Source organism: Tachypleus tridentatus, chromosome 9 (assembly GCF_004210375.1).
Source record: "Tachypleus tridentatus isolate NWPU-2018 chromosome 9, ASM421037v1, whole genome shotgun sequence".
Taxonomy (NCBI): domain Eukaryota; kingdom Metazoa; phylum Arthropoda; class Merostomata; order Xiphosura; family Limulidae; genus Tachypleus; species Tachypleus tridentatus.
In genome coordinates this window covers 126,868,674-126,893,671 of record NC_134833.1, presented here as the reverse complement: position 1 = coordinate 126,893,671, position 24,998 = coordinate 126,868,674, and the positions used below count along the sequence as shown (strand labels likewise).

Here is a 24,998-nt window from a genome sequence, read left to right as displayed (position 1 = left end):
GTGGTGATGACTAGCTGCATTCCCTCTAGTCTTACACTGCTAAATTAGGGACGGCTAGCACAGATAGCCCTCGAGTAGCTTTGTGCGAAATTCCCAAACAAACAAACAAATATTTCAGAGTGTAACAGTAGTAAATTAATCTGTAATATCACGCAAGCGAAACATCAAGAGCTATAATCCACACAGTTCATAGTAAAGAATCTGTATAACATATTTAAATCACGTTTTTCCTCAGCTGAAGTTATTTTTTGGAATAGATGGATTACGTTCTTGGAATAAGTGGAATGTTCATATTTAGAAATAACAAATCTATCATTTCATAGAACGAATCCTGTTTTTCTGAGAAAAAATTATATACATGGTAAAAATATTCTTTTTCACGTTTTTATATTTCTTGATAGATTAGTCAAGTTCTCGGTCACAATGAGCACCTGTTTGTCAAGTTCCCTCGTGGTTTCCAGGTGTGGCATCTGTCTGTGGCGATCATTTTTACCTTGTGTGGATTGATGGTAAGTACAGTCACAGCTGCAAATAGGTTGTGACATGTTACTATCTCAAATAACTATTAAAACTATATGATAAAGTAAGCAGACGTGAGTAAAAGTTAACCATACAAACGCATGGAACAAAAAACGTTAGGCCAAGCGGTTAGAACGCTCGACTCGTATTCTGAAGGATGCGGATTCGAATCCCCATCACACCAAACATGCTCGCCCTTTCAGCCATGTGGACATTATAATGTCGGCTCAATCCCACTATTCGTTGGTAAAAGAGTAGCCCAAAAGTTGGCGGTGGGTGGTGGTGACTAGCTGTCTTTTCTCCAGTCTTACACTGCTCAGTTTGGTGCTATGACATCATGGTCACCTGTCGAGGTGGTCTAGCAACACGTAATCTGAGGGTTGCGGACCTAAATCCCTCTCATACCAAACATGCTTGCCCTTTCAACAGTGGATGCGTTATATGTGATGATTAATTCAACTATTTGTTGGTGAAAGAGAACCCGAAAAGATAGAGGTGGGCGGTGATGACTAGCTGTGTTCCTTCTAGTCTTACATTACTAAATTATGAACCGCTGGCGCGTGTAGATTTCGCGAATTTTAACAAACAAACAAAATGTTTGAGAGTGCAAAAGGAAACTACTGTTGCTTGTATTATTTAACTAAGTTTATCAAGTTTTTCTTTAACGTTATTTCCGTTAAAGGTATTGACTAGAATGTGTTATTTTTTTTGTAAGAATTAGTTTACATTCTTAGCTTAGTGTACAGATTTAGGTTTAACTTGAATTTTCTGAGTCGGCCAAACCTTGTAATATATTACCGGATTTAAAGGCTAATATTCAAGTTACTCATCTCGTGAAATTGTACATCTTAATCTCTATAAGTAAGAATGTAAAAACAGACTAAAATTACTATATTCATTACTGGTTCAAATTTTAATTCTGATCTATTTAAGTGACTTTGGTAGTAAGTTAACATTATTTAGTGATTACACTATATAACACAAATTTTGTTCCTAGATAGTATGTGTATTTCTTAATTACTTATGTTGTAAAAGTACAGAAAATGACCATTATTCCCTTCAAACTTTGCTTTTGTTTTGATTTAGAAATTAACCTATTTTCTATGTACAAACGGGCAAATTTGCACATTTTCATTTACATAAGGTATAAATAAAACAACATAGGAATCAAGATTTACATGTATTTATACTAAAGTTATACAAAAATGTTTAGAAGTGAGTAGTTTTTCAAAACTTGCGACTGTAATGTAAATCACTTTCACATATCAGCCCCATATTAGTCTCTGCATTCGACTTTGTTAGACCAAGATCTTTGATCAAGTTATTGAAGTCTCTTTGGTTGGGGTATTATGGGTTTCTCTCACCAGCTGCACTTCTGAATTTGTAATTTTGATCTTCAACGTCTCTTTCTTCTTTGATTTGCTGCTCTCTTCTGAAGATGGCCGCTTTCTCTTTGGCGGAATGGGTACAGGGAGCTCAGGGCAGTGTGGTACTGGGTTGATGGATGATGGAAGGTCCGGATACATGACAGCAGATGCATTATTGCCAGGCCGGCGTTTGGAAGGGTCCACCATGCAGAAATAGCAATTGCTTGAGCGATCAGTGGGTTCACACCAAATTCTTGGAATAGAAAACTTTTCCTCTCTTTACCGTCTTACAAAAAATCAAAATAAAACTGTTATTATGAAGAATAAATTTATTTCATCTACAACTAATGTGTAAGAGGTTCCTGCAAAATAGTTTATATGTGATATTTTCTCTATACTATTGGAAAGTAAAATATATTTAAATTTTAAAAGGTTTAACATTTGTATAATATAAAATCTTAGTATTCAAGCAAGCAAAAATTGTCCGTCTTACCTTCTAGAGTTTTTTGCAGTTCTCGCAGGTAAAATGAGGGACCCAGAGTTTGTTTTGATCCTTAACAGGCATGCTGAAATGTGGCTTGTAGGCTTTACACATTTTAGTAGATGCTGTCACAGAGTACTTTTTCACACTTGTCTTGATAAATTGGCCACATACATAGTAGAATGCGTCTGGGGGATGCTTGTTGCTTCTTGATGCCATCTCTGATAAAATCAGATAGGTCTATGTGTTCACTTACGTAGCTAGAAGTAAACTGAAGTGGTGAGTCCCTGTATATATATATTACCATGGAAAGTTCTAGAAAATTCTAAAAGATTCTTCAAAATTCTCGTAAGTTCTACAACATTCGAGAAAATTCTTCTAAGTTCGAGAAAATTCTCTGTCAGCTATTCAGCACTGAGTCTACCTGAAATGTTCTGGAAAATGGTTAAATTTTGAAAATTTCATTATCCAGGTCACAAAAACAAAGTTTGAAGAGAAAAATAGGTCTTTTCCGTTTACTTTAGGCATAAGCAATTGGGAAATAACATTTTCTGTCCAGGAACAAGTAAAAATGTTGTTACATATTGTAATTAGTTGACCTTTATTGAAGAAAAAATTGAATTGTTACAAACATTGTTATTTTCTACACTTCACTGAAGTCATTTTTACCCTTCATTTTTGTGTTTGGCCCAATATACAAATAAAAACTCAAATATAAATTAGTTGGACAACAGGAAATGTATAAGCTTGTGGGTTAACAGAAAACACTAGTAAAGGTAACCAAATGCAAGTGAGTGCACAGACAAACAAGTAACCGTCGATAGACATGAATCAATAACCAAATAAATATAAACAGATGTAAATCAGTGATAAGAGAATCAGGCAGATATAAACAGACGTGGTTCAGTATTTTTTCAAACAGATGCGGATCATTATTCAGACAGACAGATATATAAGAACAGATGTGGACCAATAGTCAGATAAAACGATGAATATGAACAAATGTGAATCGATACTCAGACAAACAGTTGAATATAAATATATGTGGATCACCAGACAGCAAATCTGATTAGTATACGTATGTGAATCAATCATGTATTTTTCTCTACATAAATCTCACAAGCGGTTTAACTTAATAGAAATGTAAGGGTGTACAGCTTAAAGGATGAGCAGACTTCTAAGTATGTTAAGGAAGACTGATTGCTGAAAGTATTCGTTTAGAATGACGGCACAAAAAGACCAAAGCTTACAAACAGAATAACGTAAAATGTTCCGTTCCCTTTAGCCTTCGTCAGCAAATGTGTAATCCTGACCATACAGGTTATAAGATACTAGACATTACAAGTAAGCTAAGGTTAAACAAAATATTCGAATTATGGCGAACTATGCTATAGACTTTGTACAACTACGTCACCGGATCATGGTCGACTCTTATTATGCGTTCTCTGAGTAATCAAACGTAAAAACAGCGGATCTTTTATATAGCTTGTTGTGTGGCAAACAAATGCTCTAGAAGAGCAGACATCGAATATCATTTATCCTTTTCTTATGGGCGGAAAACATGGATATCTGCTGAGAGACGTGAACATTATACATCAGGTAAATGTTAACATTATGCTACAAGCATACTATTAATTAATTAACTAGTTGATTAATTAAGAGGCTAACTTATGGTAAGAAAGAAGAGTGACGACTAATTTCATTATAATATGTGGCATTCCATAAATAAATAATTAAAACATCTAATGGACCTGTTGCACACTATGACAAAATAACAAAGTATGAAGAACATAAAACATGAACATGCATGTTAAAGCAGACTATAAATAGTCCTCATTGATTCAGTGGAAAGTGTGGGGGCTATCACCACTATAAACCAGGTTTCGATACTCGTGGTGGGCAAAATAAAAATGGCCCATTGTGTTGCTTTGTGCTAAACTACAAGAAGTAACTTTTTGTTGTAAACACCATGTTATTTTTACTGTATAATTTCCAATAACATTTTATTCATAAAATCACATTTTTCTTATGTTATTCACACATATGAAACCATAGCTACGTTTTGTATGTATGATACTCTTTGATAACTCTAAAGTTGTCTCTTTTTTTTGTAGGTACGAGGTTTACAGCAGCAGACGTTCATGAACCTGCCTATCCTATGTTAATATTTAATTTAATATGGCCGAACCTCGGACGAAATGTGTTATTACAACCATTTTCTAGACTCGGCATGGCCAGGCTATTAGAGTGCTCGACTCGTGATCTGAAGTTCGAGGGTTCGAATCCCCATCACTCCATACACTCACCCTTTCAGAAGTGGGGGCATTATAATGTTACGGTCAGCCCCATTATTTGTCAGTAAAAGAGTAGCCCAAGAAATTGGCGTTGTGGGTGATGTTGATTAGTTGCTTTCTCTCTAACCGTACACTACTAAACTAGGGGCGACTAGCGCAGATAGCACTCGTACGCGAAATTGAAAATAAAAACAACTATTTTATAACAGTGCAATATCCATCCTTTGTTTCCAAGCTCATTTTTAAAACCTTTGCTAATGTTATACGTATCTCAAACGAAAAAAAAACATAACCACAGTTTGATCAGATGGGCTAAAGTTACAGAGAACTCTATCATAATTTATTCAGATAAGTTAGAGTTACAGAGAGCGTTAACATAGTTTGATAAGATAGGTTAGAATTATAGAGAACTCTACTGTAATTTGATCAGATAAGTTAGAATTACAGAGAACTCTACTATACATCTTTAAAGAAACGTATCTTACGTGTGTGTCAATTATAAATTGTTTTGAAATTTTTATTGAAAGACCATCAAATCTACACGCAAAAAAAAAACCAAAACCTACTAAAACTGCAAGTCTCACAATACAATTAGGTACCTAATTTCCTGGTTTATCGAAGTTTTGCTGATTTTATATGCAAATAGTCGCGCTAATATTAAATATTTTACAGAAAGGTGTAGTTATCTAACGATGCGATTTCCTGGATATAATATAATTAAGGCAGACAGATATTCTAACATTGCAGAATCATTTGACATTTATGCTGTCAACTCAGAACTCCCTGCTTTTACTAAATAAGAAAAACAAACTAGATGCAAGTGAAGTTAATCAAACAGTTAGTATCTGTAAGAATACATACTGAGCGAGTAATAGGAAACATGATGAAAAATATATCGTGTAGAAGACAGCGCAGTTCCAATTACATCGCTATAAGCTGGTGAAAGTTCTGGCTGGTATCGTAGCATTAAACAGAATTGTCACAGTTGCACGTGGAATAACAAATAATCACGAGTCCGTTGTTTCATTTGATTAAGGAATGACTATGATCTCCTTGAAAAATATTAAATGTAAATAAGACAGTAGATTACGTCTGCTTCCAGTGGTTCATAGAACGGCTGTGAATTTGTTGTTCTTATTTGTCAAGTACAAACTTTCAGTTCGTAGCTCCGTCATTTGTTGACAGATTTGAGATATAATTTCAGCTTTAGACCTGAGAGATCAAACATTTTTCATTCATGTATTTGATCACGTCCAGGGTCTCATAGATTAATTTACTCTAATTAAAGGTTTTATAGATTAATCAACATGCACGGTAGTGTGTCGTGCTGCCAAAATAATCTTCAGTGCACAATGTGTGTTGTTAACAGAAGTGATACTTTAACAGTTTCCAATTTCTGAAGCTCAGACTATTTTAATAGAACTTATCATATATCTTCAGTGGATGTGTTTTACTGAACTCTAACTTCACATACAAAATGTTAATGCAATCCGTTAAGAAATACACGAGACATAACACATCCTATTTTTATTGATTTTACTCTATTTTTTATTCGCACCCAAAATGCAAAAAAAAAAATATTTAGTAGAAAAACATTTAACTTTTATGGATTTTTTAATTGGTACACTGGCAGATCTATGCAACCTACAATTAAGTATCATACTTGGTCTAAATGTAACTCACAAGTGCAAAGTTAGTCAACAAAAACCTCTTAATTTCGACTAAACATTTTGCGCACGCCAACGTGATTGTCTCTTACGAATAACAGGGTTACGATCCTAAAGCTAATGTTGGTTACTATTGGCTGTTACTTTCTTACTTGTTGTGGTTTGTTGGTGTGTATTGAGAAAAGTTATGATATCTAATCAAAAACATTCTAGGTGTGAAAAAAAAGGTGCTGTCAAAAAAGGATTGAGCGTTCGACTTAAACGAATAAAACCAAAATTAGCTAACAGTATGCTAGACGGTGGGTAAAACAAAATACGAGGCCTAACTAACTGGTGAACGGATATTTGTTGTAAACGTATTATCAATGCAATAATTCTAGCTACCAGTTTGACCGTCAATTGTAATTTCATTCCTTTAAGTCGCTCGTTCAATCCCCCCTCTATCCTTTTTGTCTCACCTTTTTTCACATCTAAGGTATCTTTGATTAGATTTACTCTAATCTTGCATCAAATTATTTCAAGTCACGCGGCTATTGGGAATTCCCTCTTGTTTCTTATCAAATAGCCTGACAGATGTAACTGGTAATTCGCAGTCAGTAACTCTATCTAAAGTACATAAAATGACCTGGACTATTTATCTCAGATAAAGTGTTTAACCTTTCATCAACTTTGTTCTAAAATATTAAAATAAGACAATGTTTGTCAGTTTCTATATATTTGTTAGGGAATCCAGTAGTCTAATTATTTTGTTAAATACGTCCTTCAAACTAAAGGAAAACAATGTATGAATTATTAAATTCTTAACAAAGCTTTACATTTTATTGTTCGATTTTATAATCGATTATGTTATGTTCATTTATTTATTAGTAGATACATATTTAAGCAATAGTAAGTGAGAGTGAAGCTATGGCAAGGTTTTGGTTATGCTTAATGATCCATTTGTTCGTCTCAGCACATTTCTATTGCTAACGTAAAACATATCTGTACTTGACATTCCATGTTTGTACAAGGTGACATGCTTAAACCATGTGGTGCTCACGTTAACTGAATTCAGTTTTTGAATTCATCGTGAATAAATTTTCTATATTACGATAGTTAAAGTTACTCGTCTAACTATATCAGTTTGAAATGGGTAAAATGGTTTAATGTAGAATGTTAAATCCATTTTATATGACAAGATTAAAGGAGGTTTGGAAGTGTATAACTGTTACACTTTATATGGTTATTATTGTCCTCACGATTTAAATAAAGTAAGTTGTTGGTATAAGATAGTGTAGTGCCATTAACTGAGCTTAACGTTTTTATTTTTATTTAAAAAGTGATACAGCAAACACATAACACAAAAACAAACACTTATGTATTTATAACCACGCTCCAGCTTTATTACTCTGTTATGTATTATGTTGCTGTTGTCATATTGTGCCCGACAAAATTAGCTCGTCGTAAACTTGGTTCTCTGCGTGGTTATTGGCATCACGGCGATCACAGAGATGGTGACTGACGTCATTAGCACGTTGTTTATATTACCTCAAACTGAAAATTTAGTCACGATTGTTTCTGATTAATCAATCAGACCAGCTAAGAGTCTATGACAGTTCCTTATTTTCTTGTGGCAAGAAAAGTTGCATTTTCTGATCACCAAGCACAACAAAGCAGAGAAAGACAAAAATATGCATGAAATCAAATACATTTTCGACATTCCGGTTTGAAAGGTTCAACAGTGGACTTCTTATACGAAGAAGGTTCAGAAATGAACATGCATTTTGATACTTTCAAAATAATGCTATATTAGGAGAGGCTTAATATTAAGGATGCTCTTTATCATGCATTTTAGAACTGAATATCTCTATGTATAGCGTTTCCAGTCATAAACTCTGGAACTGACAGTTACAATATAGCGTGTTCAAACAAATAACACACGCTAGAACTGACGATTTCACTGTAAAATATTAACATTGATACATGCTAGAACTGTTGATCACACTGTAAGTTATTCACATTGATACATGTTAGAACTGTTGATCACACTGTAAGATATTCACATTGATACACGGTAGAACTGTGGATTTCACCGTGAAATATTCACATTGGCACCTGCTAGAACTGACGATCACACTGTAAGATATTCACATTGATGCCCACTAGAACTGACGACCACACTGTAAGATATTCACATTGGTACACGTTAGAACTGATAATCACACTGTCAGATATTCACATTGATATACACTAGAACTGAAACTTTAATTAAACAATAGACATTTCTAACTAACATTCATTTTATATATTACAATATGTAATGAATACATATATTGTAAAAAGTATTATAAAGTAAATATGGTCATTGTTCAATGTGTAATTATCATACAATAAGTGCAGCCATCGTACAATACAATTGTCATATAATAAATACATCAAATGAAGCTTACTCATAATCCCAAGAAAAGATGAAAAAAAACAGAAGAAGAAAAAATAATTAAAATTTACAATTAATCATAATTATAGTTAAACTTTAAAACACTTAACCCTTTATGTCGGAGCTTTTAAAACCCCTATTCAACTAAGATCTTGAATACAACATCAAAAGGCTTGATTTAGATGTTTAGCCCTCATGTTTAAAAATAATGTTAGCTCGCGGACATATTTTTATGGTGTTCACATATCTTCCATTCAAATTGTAGGTTTACGAGATTACTTCATCTAATTAATTAAGTTCTTAATGCAGCTAAAAATATACCAGTGTATGTTGTACTTCTTACTACACTTTATAACATTAATTTCGTTATGATTAGATAAGGACATTAGTGGATTTTATTTGTTCGATCCTAGACAGTTTTACTGATAACGGTTGTCCTTGGAATAAGAATGAAGGTTAAATTAAACTTATTAAATAACTTGGAACTGCCTTGAGCGATAAACTTGGTCATACTTAATCCTGATTTGTTTTATGACAGAATCTTTTTCTGCCAGACCAGTGGTATGACATCACACTGAAACACCAGGTGATTGGAGATCTCAATGCTAATCTCGCTACCAGATTTTATGGCATCACCCTTCTTGGTAAGACGTAGGTTAACTTTAAGTGACAAACTTATTGGGTTACGTGTTGTATTTTATAACAAACCATTTATCCGTATTTCGATGAAAGACTTTCAAGGTTATTTTAAGGGCATCAAACTGATTAGAATCAACTTAAGATTTTCGTTTTTTTTCAGGTGGAGGCTAAATCCATTAGATCCGATATAGGAACCGAATATGGGCAAACATATACTTCTAACGATATTCTATTTAGTTCTATATCTATTATAGTTATTTAAGAAAAAGTAGTTTTATACAAGTAGAATTTTTCACCCATTATAACAAGATAAACAAAGACTTTAATATTACATGACGTACACCTTGTGATACAATGTATTTTTCTTCAAATCTTACGGTTCCGTAAGTGTATTCTATACGTGGCTACAATATTTTGCGGAAACACGTTGGAATATGGAGGTGTTATTAATTTTTTTTATAGCAAGTTGTCGAGCATGTAAGATAAATAATTTAGGGAACTTTTACCATAATCAGCGAAGAGATACTGCCAGGGTTTGTTTACAATATGAGGTCACTTTCTTTCAAAAACACTATTAACCTGAGCTAAGGGAAGTTCACGTGCACAGTGTATGATTCTGAATTTTACATGCAGCATAACATAAGTGAGTTTTCCTCGAAGTAAATTAGAATTCACATTTAAGTAGTTGTAAAATAAACCAGCGTTGATTTACTTAATATATATTTTAAAAAATTACACTCACTCAAATGACTGATAACAACCCTCACAACTGGCAGTATTTCAATCTGAATAACTCCTGGAATAATCTTGTTGATTTGCTATACCTATTGCATTAAGTTGATATAGTTTTCAAGCCACGTTTATGTTTGAAAAGCCCCCCTCCCCTAGTGGCACACCACAAAAAACTGGGTTTCGGTACCCCTAGGGGCAGAGCACAGATAGCCCATTGTGTAGTTTTGTGCCTAATTCTAAATAAAGAAAACTTTTGAAAATTATTTATGAAAAATCTCCATGTAGCTTTTATATAATTAGTAAAGTAATCTTTAAGAACACGAGTAACGTAGATTTTCGACAATTTAAATTTAACGAACCAAGCAAGGTTAAAATTTCAAAACAGCTGCCATATTAGGCTTAAGGCTTTAAATATTTTAAAACACAAGTAAATAAACTTTCCATTTAAAAACACTAATTTGTGAAATTTGTTATTGAAAGTAGGATGTGTATTATGCTTCATTTGCTTTAATATAAATTAATTATGCTTGGAATTTGCAGATGAAACACAAGCGTCAAACTTCAAACTGGAAGGGGATAAGTATTCCCCAAAAGGATATCGTTGAGGGGAGTGTTTTCATGCATGTAATTATATATTTTACTGAGTGGTTTCTATGATTTGGCCTTGAAACTACGAAGTGGATAGACATCTCAACCCATATTTTGAAATACGTAGGGACGCTTATGAACCATATGAGTTTTCAGTTATTTCACAAGAACCATTTGAAGTTTGGTAATTTAAAAGTATAAACCGTTTGAGATTTCAGTTATTTTGAAATATGTATCACATGAGGTTTCAGTCACCTTCAAATATGAGCCATTGAAATTTTAGTTATTTTGAAACACAAACCATATGAGTTTAAATTACTTTAAAATATAAACCACCTGAGGTTTAAATTATTTTAAAATATGAATCATGTGAGGTTTCAGTTATTTTAACCATGAAATGTTTGAATTTTGAGTTTTTTAACCTGTTCAGTGCCGCAGACGAGATAACTCGTCCAAGCCGATCGGTAACATAGTGCCACGAACGAGTTAATTCATTCTCAATAATACCTAACTTCAACACTAGTTGTCAGCACCATACATGCATTTGACCTACTTACAAACTGTTTCACTTTCGATCCAAAATGGCGTCACGAAAAAGTTACAAAATGAAGAGGCATTAGAGTTGTATTGTAGCAACTGAAATACTTGGCAGTCAACAGGTTAAAACATGAACTTTAAGAGATTTCAGCTATTTTGGAGTATGAACCATATGAAGTTTCATTCGTTTTATGACATGAACTTATAAAATTGCAGTTATTTTTATCTACTTATGAAGTTTTACTTCTGTTAACTATATGAGAACTGTTTCAGTCATTTATAAACGTGAAGTACAATTGGTTGCTATTATTTTTTAGAAATGAACCGTATGAGGTTTAATTGACTTTAAAATATAAACTGTGTAACGTTTCATTTATATTAAAACACTCAAGTATCAGCTATTTTAGCAAATAGTGTATTAAAATTGTAACAATGACTTTGTTCTATGTGTGTTATTCTAATATTTTCGTTACAATTCGGATTAATCGATAAGATTTATATATAAACCAGTGAATAACACCAATCCTCACCATTCTGATTTTAGATTTTATTCTATATATTCAAAGAATTGATGTAACAACGTCATAGATTGATGGATATCAGTAGTCTCATTGGTTATAAAACAAATTAGACCAAATTTAGCTGAGTCGCATAAGAAAACGTAAGAACTTTTTTATAAGTTTTTGTAAGGCATCCCGTATTTCGTTTCTTTCTGAAGATTACGAGAACCTGATGCGCTAATAGCTTTGAAATCTTCTACTGCTCAGCATAAACAGGTAAAAGACAATATCAGTTTTCGAGTATTCTGAAATATTTTTTTAATGTTTTTTTTTTCTTAGTCACCTTCCTACAACTGTCTGTAGGCAGTGAAGGGTGATATAGATGTGGGACGTTGTGGGCTTAAGCACCCACATCTCACTCTTCTTATTTCTAATTTTCTTATGTGATACTAGCGAATTGGAGGTTAAGACTGATATACGGTATACCTCCACCGCAATGTGGATCCTACTTCCGCTCTTACCTCCAAAACCTACGATACATTTTATAATCCCACGTTGTATTTTGTACCCTAGGATTCCTTTTTAAAAAGCAAAGTGCAGCGTATTTTAATTTTTTTAGTTTTATGTTAATGTGTTTTGGTTTATGGCTTGAATATTTTAAGGTTATGATATATATATATATATTATAACCATAATTTTTAAGCCAAAACAAAACACGTTAAAATTAATCAAAATACGCTGTATTTTTTTTTTAAAAGATCCTAGAGTACAAGCTACAAGGTGGGATTATAAAATGTATCCTAAATTTTGGAGGTGACTGAAAAAGTAGGACCCACATTGCGGTGGGGATGAGCTATCTATCAGTCTAAATCTCCAATTCGCTAGTCTCACAAAAGAATTCACTTTTCGGAAAGGGATGTTTATCTTTCTAAAGCGCTCAAGCTATGGAGTCTCTGCAGTTGTAGTATTGAGTTCGGTGGTTAATCTCTAATTCTTTGTATTGAAAAATACTTCTCTTATTTTTCTCTAGCTTTGGCGTTTGTGTTATGGAGCTTTTGGGGAACGTACGACAAGAACATTGCTCGTGTACTTCTTTCAGCAGTGGCTTTGTGTCACTTTTTGCAGTTAATAGGTATGTAATGCTTTGATCTAAAAACTCATTTAGTTGTATCAGTTTCTCCATGGGATAAATTTCAAATAATATAGTGGGATATGGAACACATAGATACAAAGAATAACTATTATTTCAGTTTCAAACCTTTTCATTTATATTTATGTTTACTCAAGTCAATCCGCTTATAACAACAAAATCTTTCTTAAATCACTATTAGATTAAGAAATAGTGTATAAGTTACAAGTATTGCCGGTGATCGCTACAATTTATTATGCATATACATATTATAAAGAAACGTATTTTTGATTTGATTTGTATAAGGAAATATTTGATATCGAATCCATGGTTTCGTCTACTTTCTATGCTGAGTCGAAAATTCTGTACCAAAGACAAGAATTATGAGTAAATAATTATTACACAAACCATTCTTTTATACCGAACTCTGTCGTTGATATTATAATATATCGCAATATAACGTTGTTTTTTAAAATTTATAATTTGTTTATTAACTTCTAGGGTAGGTTGTTTACATTGAAAATACTTTCGAAAAACAGCTTTTGTAAAAAAACAAACAGACCCGGATCAACCTTTGTCTTCCAGTTACTTCAATGGCGATTTTTAATAAGTATCTTCTCTTTCATATTGCTCTAATCATCTTCAGATGGCGCTATTAGAATTTGTCCCATATCAATATAAGACCAAAAACAATAACATTCTGGTGGTAGCAACTCTTAAAATGATGCAATTTTTAACAATAAAACAAAATCAAGTATACGTTCTAACAATAAAACAAAATCAAGTATACGTTCTAACAATAAAACAAAATCAAGTATACATTCTAACAATAAAACAAAATCAAGTATACGTTCTAACAATAAAACAAAATCAAGTATACGTTCTAGTAGTTATTAACACCTGTTAACACTCAAGCTTATCACTGAACCACCGGGTCCGGCAGTTGTTAAGCTACACTATGATCTTCGTGAGCTACCCGCAGGGATCCAATCCAGAAAATTAACGTTATAAACCTTAAAGCTTGTTACTGAACTATCGGTGGATGTGCATTTGTGTGTGTGAGAGAGGGAGAGAGAGAAATAGCCCAATAATACTTCCTATGAAACAATTTAAGTGATAGTATATCAGGTTTCATTGTTCTTAGTTGTAACAAGTTGACACAAAACAGTCAGTAGTATTAGATGTATGCAAACAGCCGAAGCCCCAGTTAATACTGATTGTTTTTAACTTACGCCAGAGTGTCCTGATGATGGCGACAACCAGAAGACAAATATTTAAATATTTTTATCTTAAAGTGGACTCTAAGAAAATGCATTTATGCTAAAAATATTCGGGCTTTTTATCAATTTATTATTCAATGTATTTTGAAGCTGTTCAGGATAAACCTGAATACTGATTTATAAATTACAATGAAAACAGTTTATTTCATTGCAACATTTTGCAAATATCCTGTACATCTAATAAAAATGCTTTAGTACAATTAAAGTATACAAATGCAAAATATTAGGTATAAGTCCTTAACTTGTAATTATTACACATTGAAATATTCGACATAAAACAGCTTGTTTGCAGTGTTACGTTCTGAAGTGAAATTGATGATGGTAGTGTCATCTATAGAGTTATAGGAAAAATATTAATATAGGAAGAAAAAATAAAACCTTTACTGATTTATAACCTATTTTTCCAAAGACATAGCTAAATCAATTGAAAAAGGATCCACCTACTATACAAATATATATATACAGCAATGCGTTTTGATTTTCTAACAAATAAAACTGTTACAGTTAAATTATTTCTCGTGCGATGATACAATTTAATGTTGTCGTAAAGATTTGAACTACAGATAAATCGCCCTGTATAGAGAGTACTTTAAAGAACGCATCTGTTGCAATTATCATGAAGTGTTATTCTACCAGATAACGAATTTTTTAGTTAAAACTGATGTGATAAAAACAGTTCCAGAAGTCTCAGTGTGACTTAACGTTTTTCGTAACATAAATTATGTTCGACATGTTTCCTGTTTTAGAGTTCTTTTCCAATATTTTCAGTTGTAAATGCGAAATTCTAATTAGTAGAATAATGTTAGTTTAAAAACAATACATGATGTTGGTTCTCTAGAACATTCCCTGACTTTCTCATATTTGCCTACTGCTGCTATTCCTTTTCTCATGTCCAATAAAAAATATAGTAAACTGAAGAACAATAGGAAAACTAAACTTCATTGTTATTTATTTTTGTATGATATTTCTCTGGAGAAATACGCGTTATCTCATATTTTTTTCATCACTATAGATAGTGAAGCATTGTATATATTGTGTTTATTTAACCAGTCAAACGTAGTGAAATGTTACTGTGTGTTATTGTGTATATTTAGTTAATCCAATGTAGTGGAACATTGTATAATACGTCGTGTTTGTTTAACTCGTCCAATGTAGTCAATCATTGTTTTATTGTACACGTTTAACCAGTCCAGTCTAGTGGAATATTGTACGTATCCTGTATTTTTACCTTTAAGATCCTGTTTCACCTGTACTTCTACATTTTGGTATGTTTATATGATAAACATATATAAAAATCCACTTCACTCTTTTATGAAACACATTAGCTCATACTGACAACAACAAAGAAAAAAAACCATAAGCAACTACGAACTTTAATATCCATCATATGAGCCTAACATGTTCGGTTGTACTAAATTATATGTTTTTTTTTACATATATCTTTCATGAGGTATTTTTTATGAACGTTTAAAAATACAGTCAATCTATTTCTTCCATGTGTGAATAAAAGTCTTTATAAAAAAAACTCGATTACTGATCTTATACTTTCAATACCATTTAAGAACATAAATTACCTACTTTGCATTTATGACAAAATGTAATATTCAGAGGCGTTGCTAGGCACTGGCACATGAGACCAGTTGATGTCTTGAAAAATCAAAATAGGAAACCGTGATCAATATCTTACTAAAACGTGGAAAATTCCCATCGCCTGTGCGCCTGAGCCTCGAATCTTTTAGGTGTTTAGCGACACCTCTGGTAATTTTAACTCAAATTTTAGCTAAGCCAGTTTTCTCTCAGTCACTTTATCTATTTTGGAAACAAAACCAGATAATGTAATTATCTCACTCTGATGTGCGTCTGACACTGATGATGTAAACGAAAGCCGTTCTTGTGACAAAATATATTGCTTTTATGGTTGAATTTCCGTAAAACGTTTGTACAGTTTGTTCATTTGTTGATTAGAATCAATTTTCAGCTGTTCTCTATAAGCTATTTCTTCAATGTTTCAGCTATGATTCTGCATACCTGGAATGAAGGAGAGCTGAGACTTCGACGCCTGTTAGCCCTAGTGGTTCGCTTGATACTAGTGTCCCTGAATGGCTACTTCTATTGGGCTCTTGGTCGCAATCCCATGGGGATCCGAAAGTCAGCTTCCTTCAAGGATCTGAGAGATGTAAATATCAGACCACCACCTAGCGATTCAAGCGGGCAGGTCACTTCGGTGTCCGCTGTTTCAATGGCTGTGGCTCTAGGTGGAGCCACTGACACAAACACCTCTTGTCTTGGCACCAAGAAAACTGAGTAAACACTTCAAAAACACTGACATATTCTTATATACGTTTACCTGAGTTAATTATGGTAACTGAGTTTTCTCGTTGCTAATGATGTGTTTAGGTGTCTCCTGATGTTAATTATCCACACAAAAATTTGGCTAACAAGTGAAAAAAAATGTGAGATTGTGATATATATTACTGTTATTTTAGAAAAATGGTCAAATATAAGATATATTAATAGAAATCCGTGTTTATGGAAGCTATAATAACATAATAGTTCGTGTTTACGTTGTTTTTTGATGTTTATATATAACTCATCACATAACATAACACTGTTTATCTTGCTTTTAAGCACTAAAACCTGTACACATTATTATAGAGAAAATTTTTCAGGAAGACGATCTGTTTTATAAATCTATACACAAAGAGTTTTGTTCATTTGTATGTATTCGCCCTCTCGATTTAATTTTTATACGCTATTTAAAGCTACCGATAGGTGGTGTTACTTCAGAACTCACTTTGTCAGAAAGAAGTCGCGAACTTATCTACAGTTGAAGTTTTAAATGTAAGCAAACAGCTCATACTGTTAGCTGGAAGAGAAACATATTGTGACCCAATGGTCTGTAGATAAGCTTTAAAATGCAGACCAGATCTGCTACTGACATGCGTAATTTTAAAAATGCCAAAACAAAAGCACGGTATAATATCTTGTGTCCGATAAATTGCACGTTGAAAATCTCAATGTTTTGTGTCACGTATTCGATTTCGTATATATATAAATGACAGTTTTGTTGTTGTTAAAATATGTGTTTCAATAAACGGAATTAGCTTCCAAAAGGGTATCAAACAGTACTGTCGAAAGTATTACTATTTTAACATTGGTCGCACGTGTAAAAGGTTGAGCACAGTAGAACGTATGTAGTTGTAGCTAATTTGGCAAGTTTACCTAAACCGAATGGATTTTTTGTTTTAGCATTATTAATTCTACATCTAGTGTTCTCGCAAATCTTTGGCCAAAGATATGATTACAATGCATGTTTTTCTACATCAACGTAAGGAGATTGAAAGCTAGGAAAGTCTGTAGGATTATCAAATTTTAAATATATATGTACCTAGCTATGTTTACGGTGTTAACAAGCTGTTCATATTCTCTGGTCTATGGTTTTAATTTTGAATTACAAAGTGTCATGATGAGCTGCTGATATATGGTGTTATTTGAAAACTCCACTGTGTGTGTGGGATGTATAAACATCCGTAAATAAAACGATCTACACATTTTATTACGTGTAAAAGTGTTTCATGTTCATGTTTCCTTAGTTCAATGTGTTTCTTATTGTCCAAATAAAATCAGTTCTGAATTTAATTATCCTGAAATTTACTGTTTTTAGTTAAGCAACCCACGTTACGTAACAGTTTTGTGTCATTCTTCGTAGACAGAGAGACCAGTTTAATACTTGTTGACCATTTGAAGGCTGCTATACATCACTGACTATATGATCGCTTTTTACCGTGTCTATTTAAGAAAACTCTTCATTTGAAGTCTATAAATGCGACATTTTCATACCATCTGATCGCCATAGAATTACCATGTTCGTGGTGTGAACATACACTTACACCTACATTTACACCATACCGATATGGCTGTGCTTCTTTCGCTCGTAATACTGGCTGAATTATTTTACATCACATGTAAAAAACTATAGTGTATTAAAATAGATTATATGGCTTGAAGACAAAAAAAAACGTAAAATTAAGTCGTGAAAAATGAATTAACGTAATGAAACCAATGTCTCACAAATCTCCATTATAACTTATGTTTTGTTTTTTATTTATTTTTATTCTTCAAAAAGTTATTATAAATGATTTCAACTTAAAAACAACAAGGTATTTCACTTATTACCACGAGATGGCACTAGTAAGCCCAATTGAGGATCCTCCAATGTACTTTTTTTATTGCATGTTTATTATACTAATTATATTTACTGTCTAACCATATATTTTATTTTATGTATTACTTATTAATTACATAATAATACCTTTATAAAATATATATATTGAATCCTTATTTCTGTGTAGACGTTACTAAATGAAAAATTGCTTGAACGGATGTGTTTTATTAATTAATTTTAGTTGTTGTTGTAGTTTAATTTTGCGCAAAACTACTCGAGGGGTATCCGTGTTAGCCGTCCCTAATTTAGCAGTGTAAGACTAGAGGGAAGGCAGCTAGTCATCACCACCCACCGCCAACTCTTGGGCTACTCTTTTACCAACGAATAGTGGGATTGATTGACACATTATAACGCCCCCACGGCTGGGAGGGCGAGCATGTTTGGCGCGACTCGCGCGCGAACCCGCGACCCTCAGATTACGAAGCGCACGCCTTAACGCGCTTGGCCATGCCGTGCCAAATTAATTTTAGAAGTAATAAATATTACTTTTTTTTTTTCAAAATATACTGCCATCTTTAATCTATGTAGCTATTGGGAACAGCAACTATTTGACTAATACATAACTAAATAGCCCTCGAAATCACTTAGGCTTCAATTTCCCTTGTGAAACCACCGCTATTTTTATCATTATAAAAATCAGTAAAAATATTACACGACGAAAGTGGAAGACCGAGTAATATGTTATCGAAGATGTTTTTATATTAATTAGTTTTTGATTATTCTGTAGATGTGATCAGGTGTGACCTATTAAAGGAGTCGATAATTAATTGAAAAAACTCCATGTGTATTAAAATGCCTTGCTTCACATAAATGATAGGCAGCCCTCACCATTCGTGATAACTTCTTATGTGTTTTCTTATAGTAAAGACACACCGACCTATCTTATGTGTCTACCAAAGGAAATCGAACCCCTGATTTTAACATTGTTAATACGAAGACTTGACGCTGTCCTACAAAGGGACCTCGTGATAAGGGACAAATACAGCACAATAACAGGGCCTTAGGACCCGACATTGGCAAGTTGCTATATGTTAGGGCTACCTACAGTAACATACGTGTAGCATTGTAAACTTCTCAGATAAACTAATGGTAAAATGAGATATACTTTTGCCACACTCCAGAGGTATATTAGCCATATCATTTTTTTCTACATAACACTTCTTAACTGTGAAAGAATTGGTTTCTGTCAAATATCAAGAGCTTGATTCCAATTAGCAGCACGCTATTGTTAATAATATGCTGCCACTAGGTGGAGAAAGGTTTGGTTTGAATTTCGCGCAAAGCCACTCAAGGGATATCTGCGCTAGCCATCTCTAATTTATCAGTGTAAGACTAGAGGAAAGACAGCTCGTCATCATCACTCACCGCTAACGAATAATGGGATTGAGCGTCACATTATAACGCCCCCATTGCTGAAAGGGGTAAACATGGTTGGTGTGACGGGGATTTGAACCTGCGACCCTCGGATTACGAGTCGAGTGTCTTAACCCCCTGCCCATGCCGGGTCGAGTGGAGAAAGACAATAATCATGTAACATTAACAAGGTGTATAGTCGTATTAAAATATATTAGATAAACGTGAATATCGTTAGATTCACGATGGGGAATCGAAACCTAAAACCCTACGAGTAGTAGTTCAAGTAGTGTGAAGATTGGTTTAAATATCAAACGTGATTAATCATAGGTCAGTGGTAAGAAAGGTATTAATATATTTCCCAGTTTGAGGTATTGTCATTTATATACGAATCCTTGAAACGTGGAGGTTAACAGTTTTATTAGATAATACAATATGAGATGTGTCGATGGTTCTAATAGAGTTAGAGGTCTGGCATGGCCAGGTGGTTAAACTCGTAATCTAAGGATCGCAGGTTCGAATCCGAATTCCCGTCACACCAAACATGCTCGCTCTTTCAGCTGTGGAGTCGTTATAATGTCCCGGTCAATCCCACTATTAGTTAGTAAAAGAACTGGCGAGAATGATGACGGTTAGCTGCCTTCCCTCTAGTCATATACTGCTAAAGTATGGACGGATAACACAAAGAGCTTTACTGTAACTTTTCGCGAAATTAAAAAAACAAATAAACCAACTAACTAACTAATAGAATTGATGGCTAATATAATATATATATAATATAATAATAAATTTATTAAGCAATAAATTAGACACAAAAAATCAAATATCAATATAAAACCATCAACAAAGAGTTAACTCGTCCTGTGATGGTTAAACACATAATAATGTAAAATCAAAACTTTCAAAATCAATATAAAGTTCCCAGAATATTATCATCAGTATTTAAGATCCATTGTTTTAAGTATTTCTTTTGATTAACACGATTAATAGAAGATCTTATACTATAAGGAATAAAATTATGAATACGAGGTGCCAAATAAAGATATTGATGAAGTGTAACTGTTTTACGTGGTGTGGGTACATTAATTGGAAAAAAAAGATTGAAGTCGTGTAAAATATGAAGTGACTTTAAAAGGCCTATTAAAAGAAACATGCAATGTAGATAAAGCTAAAAAATATAAATAAAGTTTATCATATGAAAGAGGGGAGTTAAATTTACTGAAATCGGTATCAAGCCTATGAGTAAAAATAAGAGAGAAAACACTTTTTTGCAACTTGTGAATAGGAATTAACCCCAACTTATTTATGAAAGTGTATATGAATCTTGTAAGGTGCTCTTTCCAATACGTTTTTAAATAAGCTCTCTCGTTCTCTACTGGAGTCTTCAGCGATTACATGCACAAAATTCATATCCTTGTGTTGAATAAAATAATTGTTTTTCGTTTCAGTCTTGATTTATAAAATCAACACACCCGGATAATTATACCAATAATAACGTTTCCAAGTTTTATTAAACGGTGAAGACGACCCATAACAGTGTAGAAAAGATGATTTCTGTGTTAGAATAGATCGTGTGGAACGATGAAAACAAGAAGGAAGTGACAGTTAATGTTATTCAGTTTTTGATTGTTTCCACATGTGTTAAAGATGGTGAACACATATTCCATAGATACTTAACCTGAGGACTGTTCTTGTTGTTTTTGAATTAAGCACAAAGCTACACAATGGACTATCTGTGCTTTGCCCACCACAGGTATAGAAACCCGGTTTTTTAGCGTTGCACAAGTCCGCAAACACACCGCTGTGCCACTGGAGGAACCTGAGGACTGAGGAAAATGTTCATCATTTCTTTAGTTTCGCAGACTTGACAACATTTCCTTGGCAATGCTAACCATATAAAGGGATATTTTAACAAACACTTGGCTGGAACAATGGTAAACAGATGTTTATGTAAGAGATATAACAAATGTAAATTGATGCTTAAAGAAACAAACAAGTGAACAACCTGGAAAGGCTCCCTGGGGGGTCATGGGTACGTTTACAAACTTATAACGCTAAAATCCCATGTTCAATTGCTCACAGCTATAATAAACCGACACCTAGAGAGATCTCTCACTGCAGAAATGTGTTTATTTATTTATTATGGGCAGCAATTTATAATGAACATTCTTACACCGTCTAAAACATTCTAAACACTAATAAATAGGCCCGGCATGGCCAAGCGCGTTAAGGCGTTCGACTCGTAATCTGAGGTTCGCGGGTTCGAATCCCCGTCACACCAAACATGCTGGCCCTTTCAGCCGTAGGGGCGTTATAATATGACGGTCAATCTCCCTATTCTTTGGTAAAAGAGTAATCCAAGGGTTGGCGGTGGGTAGTCATGACTAGCTGCTTTCCCTCTAGTCTTACACTGCTAAATTAGGGACGGCTAGCGCAGATAGCCCTCGAGTAGTTTTGCACGAAATTAAAAAAAAAACAGCAAAAATAAACACTAATAAATGTTTGAAATTCAAGGAATACGTATCTTATGAAATATTATACATTTTGTTAAGTCTCTAACGAAGCAGTTGATGTATTTTTTCAGATTTAGTGTGTTTTTTTAATTCTCAAAACAAGCAGACGAGAATTTCTACTAGGATCTGTTGACGTATAATGGTTGTTGTAAGTATTTTATGTCAGACGAATGTTTCAGACCCGGATCCTATCGAAGGATGCTACACAGTTCAATAGATGAACGCTATGGAATGGTAATCGCGTTATTGTTATGTTTGTTTGATTTTTAGAGACTGGTGTTGATCAGTGATACAAATACCTCACTTAATGTGCTTAATAACTATTAAACAGATATAAAACTGTTAGTTTAATGACATGTGCCCTTTGGATTTCCAATAATAATATGTTGTTTGTCAACTTAAACAAAATAAATTACTTATCGTAAATGTTTTATGTTTGTTTAGCCTTAAACACAGAGTTACACAATGGGCTATCTCTGTCTTGTTCTCCGTGAGTATTAAAACACGATTTTTAACGTTTAAGTCCTCGGAGTTACCGCTGAGCCACCAAGGTGAGGAGCCTGGAGGGGGGGGGGCGGATAATGTTTCGTGTTACGCAAAGGTTTAGAGAATATAACAATCGTGGTAGGATTAACCCATTTAATATTAAATTAGGGTTTTTAGGGCAAGTTATTTATTAAGGAAGTTTTCTTTTTCAGATTAGAAAAGATCAAACAAAAGCCTAATTAACGAAATATTGAAATTAAAAAAACAAAAAACTGCACAACCGAAACCCCCTTCATTTGAAACAGTCAAATAAGTTATCACTGACCGGTTCGTACCACCTTTTAATGTCATAAATTTCGCTGTCAACTCACGTCCAACTTCATTGAAATTCCACGAGAACCATTTGGCGACGTTATGGCTAAGAATGCATAGTCTTTATCAAGGAAGGAACGATAAGTCTGGGTGTTTGAATGGTTTAGAGGTGCGTGTCGACGTCTGTTGGAAAAGTATGCTGTTTTAAGTGGCGTTTTTTTCCGGTTATTTTGTCACTGAAAGGAACATGAATAATAAGTGCCGGTTCTTGTTAGCAGGGCAACAAGTGGTCGAGTTTCTAAACTATACAATAGAATCAAATGTAGTTAAAACCACTTAGGTTTTAATATATAGTGAGCAACTCTAGTTATACATTACAAGTAAGGAAATATCTTTCTTTTTTAATGAAACAACTTAAAACGTGGCAGAAAGTGAGATCACTTTTTTGTTTATTTGTTTTTTAATTTCGCGCAAAGCCACACGAGGGTTATCTGCGCTAGCCGTCCCTAATTTAGCAGTGTAAGACTAGAGGGAAGGCAGCTAGTCATCACCACCCACCCCCAACTCTTGGGCTACTCTTTTACCAACGTATAGTGGGATTGGCCGTCACATTATAACGCCACTACGGCTGAAAGGGCGAGCATTTTGGTGCGACCGGGATTTGAACCCGCGACCCTCGAATTACGAGTCGAACGCCTTAACCCACCTGGCCATGCCAGGGCGTCACTGTCACTTTGTTTGAAATTTTGCACAAAGCTACACGAAGGCTATCTGTCATAGCCGTCCCTAATTTAGTAGTGGAAGACTAGACGGAAAGCAACTACTTATTCCCACCCACCGCCAACTCTTGGGCTTCTCTCTTTCCATCGAATAGTGGGATTGAACTTCACTTCATAATGACCTCACAGTGAACAAGTTTGATGGAACGGGAATTCGAACCTGCCATCATCAAATTACGATGCCGGGCTCGCACTGTTGGAAGTTTTATTGACGGTAATATTAATAAATTTGAAAAAAAATATTGATACTCAAAAACAATTCCGACATTTTGTCTTAAGCAGTGAATACTAAATAATATATTTTCAATAATTATATAAATATGTCCTCTTGTATGTATCTGAGTGTTACAAATAAGGCTTGTTCTCGCAGAAATAATCGAAAGCTTAGAATTCCAGATATGTCTTTCTAAAGTGTATCTGACGGTGGTTTGACCGACAGAAGAGTTATTTAAGTAACTGTCCTATCAGACTGTTGACAGTCTTAGTGTCAGTACTTTGGTTCAGAGATTTTTTATATAATATTACATCAATGTAGTAGTTGTCTTAGAAATAATGGCTTGATCCAAATATTTTCTGTACGATATTACGTCAGTGTATTAGCTGTCTTAGAAATAATAGCTTGATCCAAACATTTTCTTATGATATTATGTCAGCTTACTAGATATCTTAGAAAAAATGGTTTAATGCAAAGATATTGTGTATAATACTACGTCAGTGTATTAATTGTTTCAGCAATAATTGTTTGATCCAAAAATTTTCTGTATAATATTGTGTCAGTATGTTGATTATGTTAATATTTTGTCAGAGCGTTGGTTGTCTTAGGATTAAGTTTGTTTGTTTGTTTTGAATTTCGCGCAAAGCTACTAGAGGGAAGGCAACTAGTCATCACCACCCACCGCCAACTCTTGGGCTACTCTTTTACCAACGAATAGTGGAATTGACCGTAACATTATAACGCCCCCACGGCTGAAAGGACGAGCATGTTTAGTGCGACCAGGATTCGAAGTCGCGACCCTCGGATTATGAGTCGAACACCTTGACACGCTTGGCTATGCCGGGCCCGCTTAGGGTTAAGACTTTGGTTCAAAGATATGCTATATGAATATTATATTGTGCAGTCTGTTGGCTGTCTTAGCATTAAGACTTTGACTCGAAGATTTTCTATGTAATATTATGTGTTA

General features: G+C 33.9%; 2 protein-coding genes and 1 long non-coding RNA gene across 15 annotated transcripts in view; 1 reads left to right on the top strand and 2 right to left on the bottom strand.

Moving 5' to 3' along the window:
- The window catches only part of LOC143226319 (tumor protein p53-inducible protein 11-like), a 304,810-nt gene extending 287,022 nt beyond the window's left edge, over positions 1-17,788 (top strand). For 6 of the 11 annotated variants that reach the window (XM_076457121.1, XM_076457122.1, XM_076457120.1 and 3 more), the window contains 5 exons: positions 402-509; positions 3,853-3,966; positions 9,283-9,388; positions 12,771-12,872; positions 16,162-17,788. In XM_076457121.1, coding sequence (XP_076313236.1) covers positions 402-509; positions 3,853-3,966; positions 9,283-9,388; positions 12,771-12,872; positions 16,162-16,457 — 726 coding nt within the window. In that variant the 3' untranslated portion in view covers positions 16,458-17,788. The remainder of the gene's footprint in view (positions 1-401; positions 510-3,852; positions 3,967-9,282; positions 9,389-12,770; positions 12,873-16,161) is intronic. The other 5 variants (XM_076457128.1, XM_076457127.1, XM_076457126.1 and 2 more) reach the window with 1 other exon arrangement.
- Positions 1,288-3,845, bottom strand: LOC143226321 (uncharacterized). Its single transcript, XR_013014546.1, has 2 exons — positions 2,380-3,845; positions 1,288-2,172 (listed from the first exon to the last, which is right to left on the bottom strand). It is a non-coding gene; the product is annotated as an uncharacterized LOC143226321 (long non-coding RNA).
- The window catches only part of LOC143226320 (uncharacterized), an 83,871-nt gene continuing 64,227 nt past the window's right edge, over positions 5,355-24,998 (bottom strand). The window contains exon 6 of one of the 3 annotated variants that reach the window (XM_076457132.1): positions 5,355-8,487. In XM_076457132.1, coding sequence (XP_076313247.1) covers positions 8,439-8,487 — 49 coding nt within the window. In that variant the 3' untranslated portion in view covers positions 5,355-8,438. Of the gene's footprint in view, positions 8,488-22,759; positions 23,275-24,998 lie in introns of those variants that run through there. The other 2 variants (XM_076457134.1, XM_076457131.1) reach the window with 2 other exon arrangements.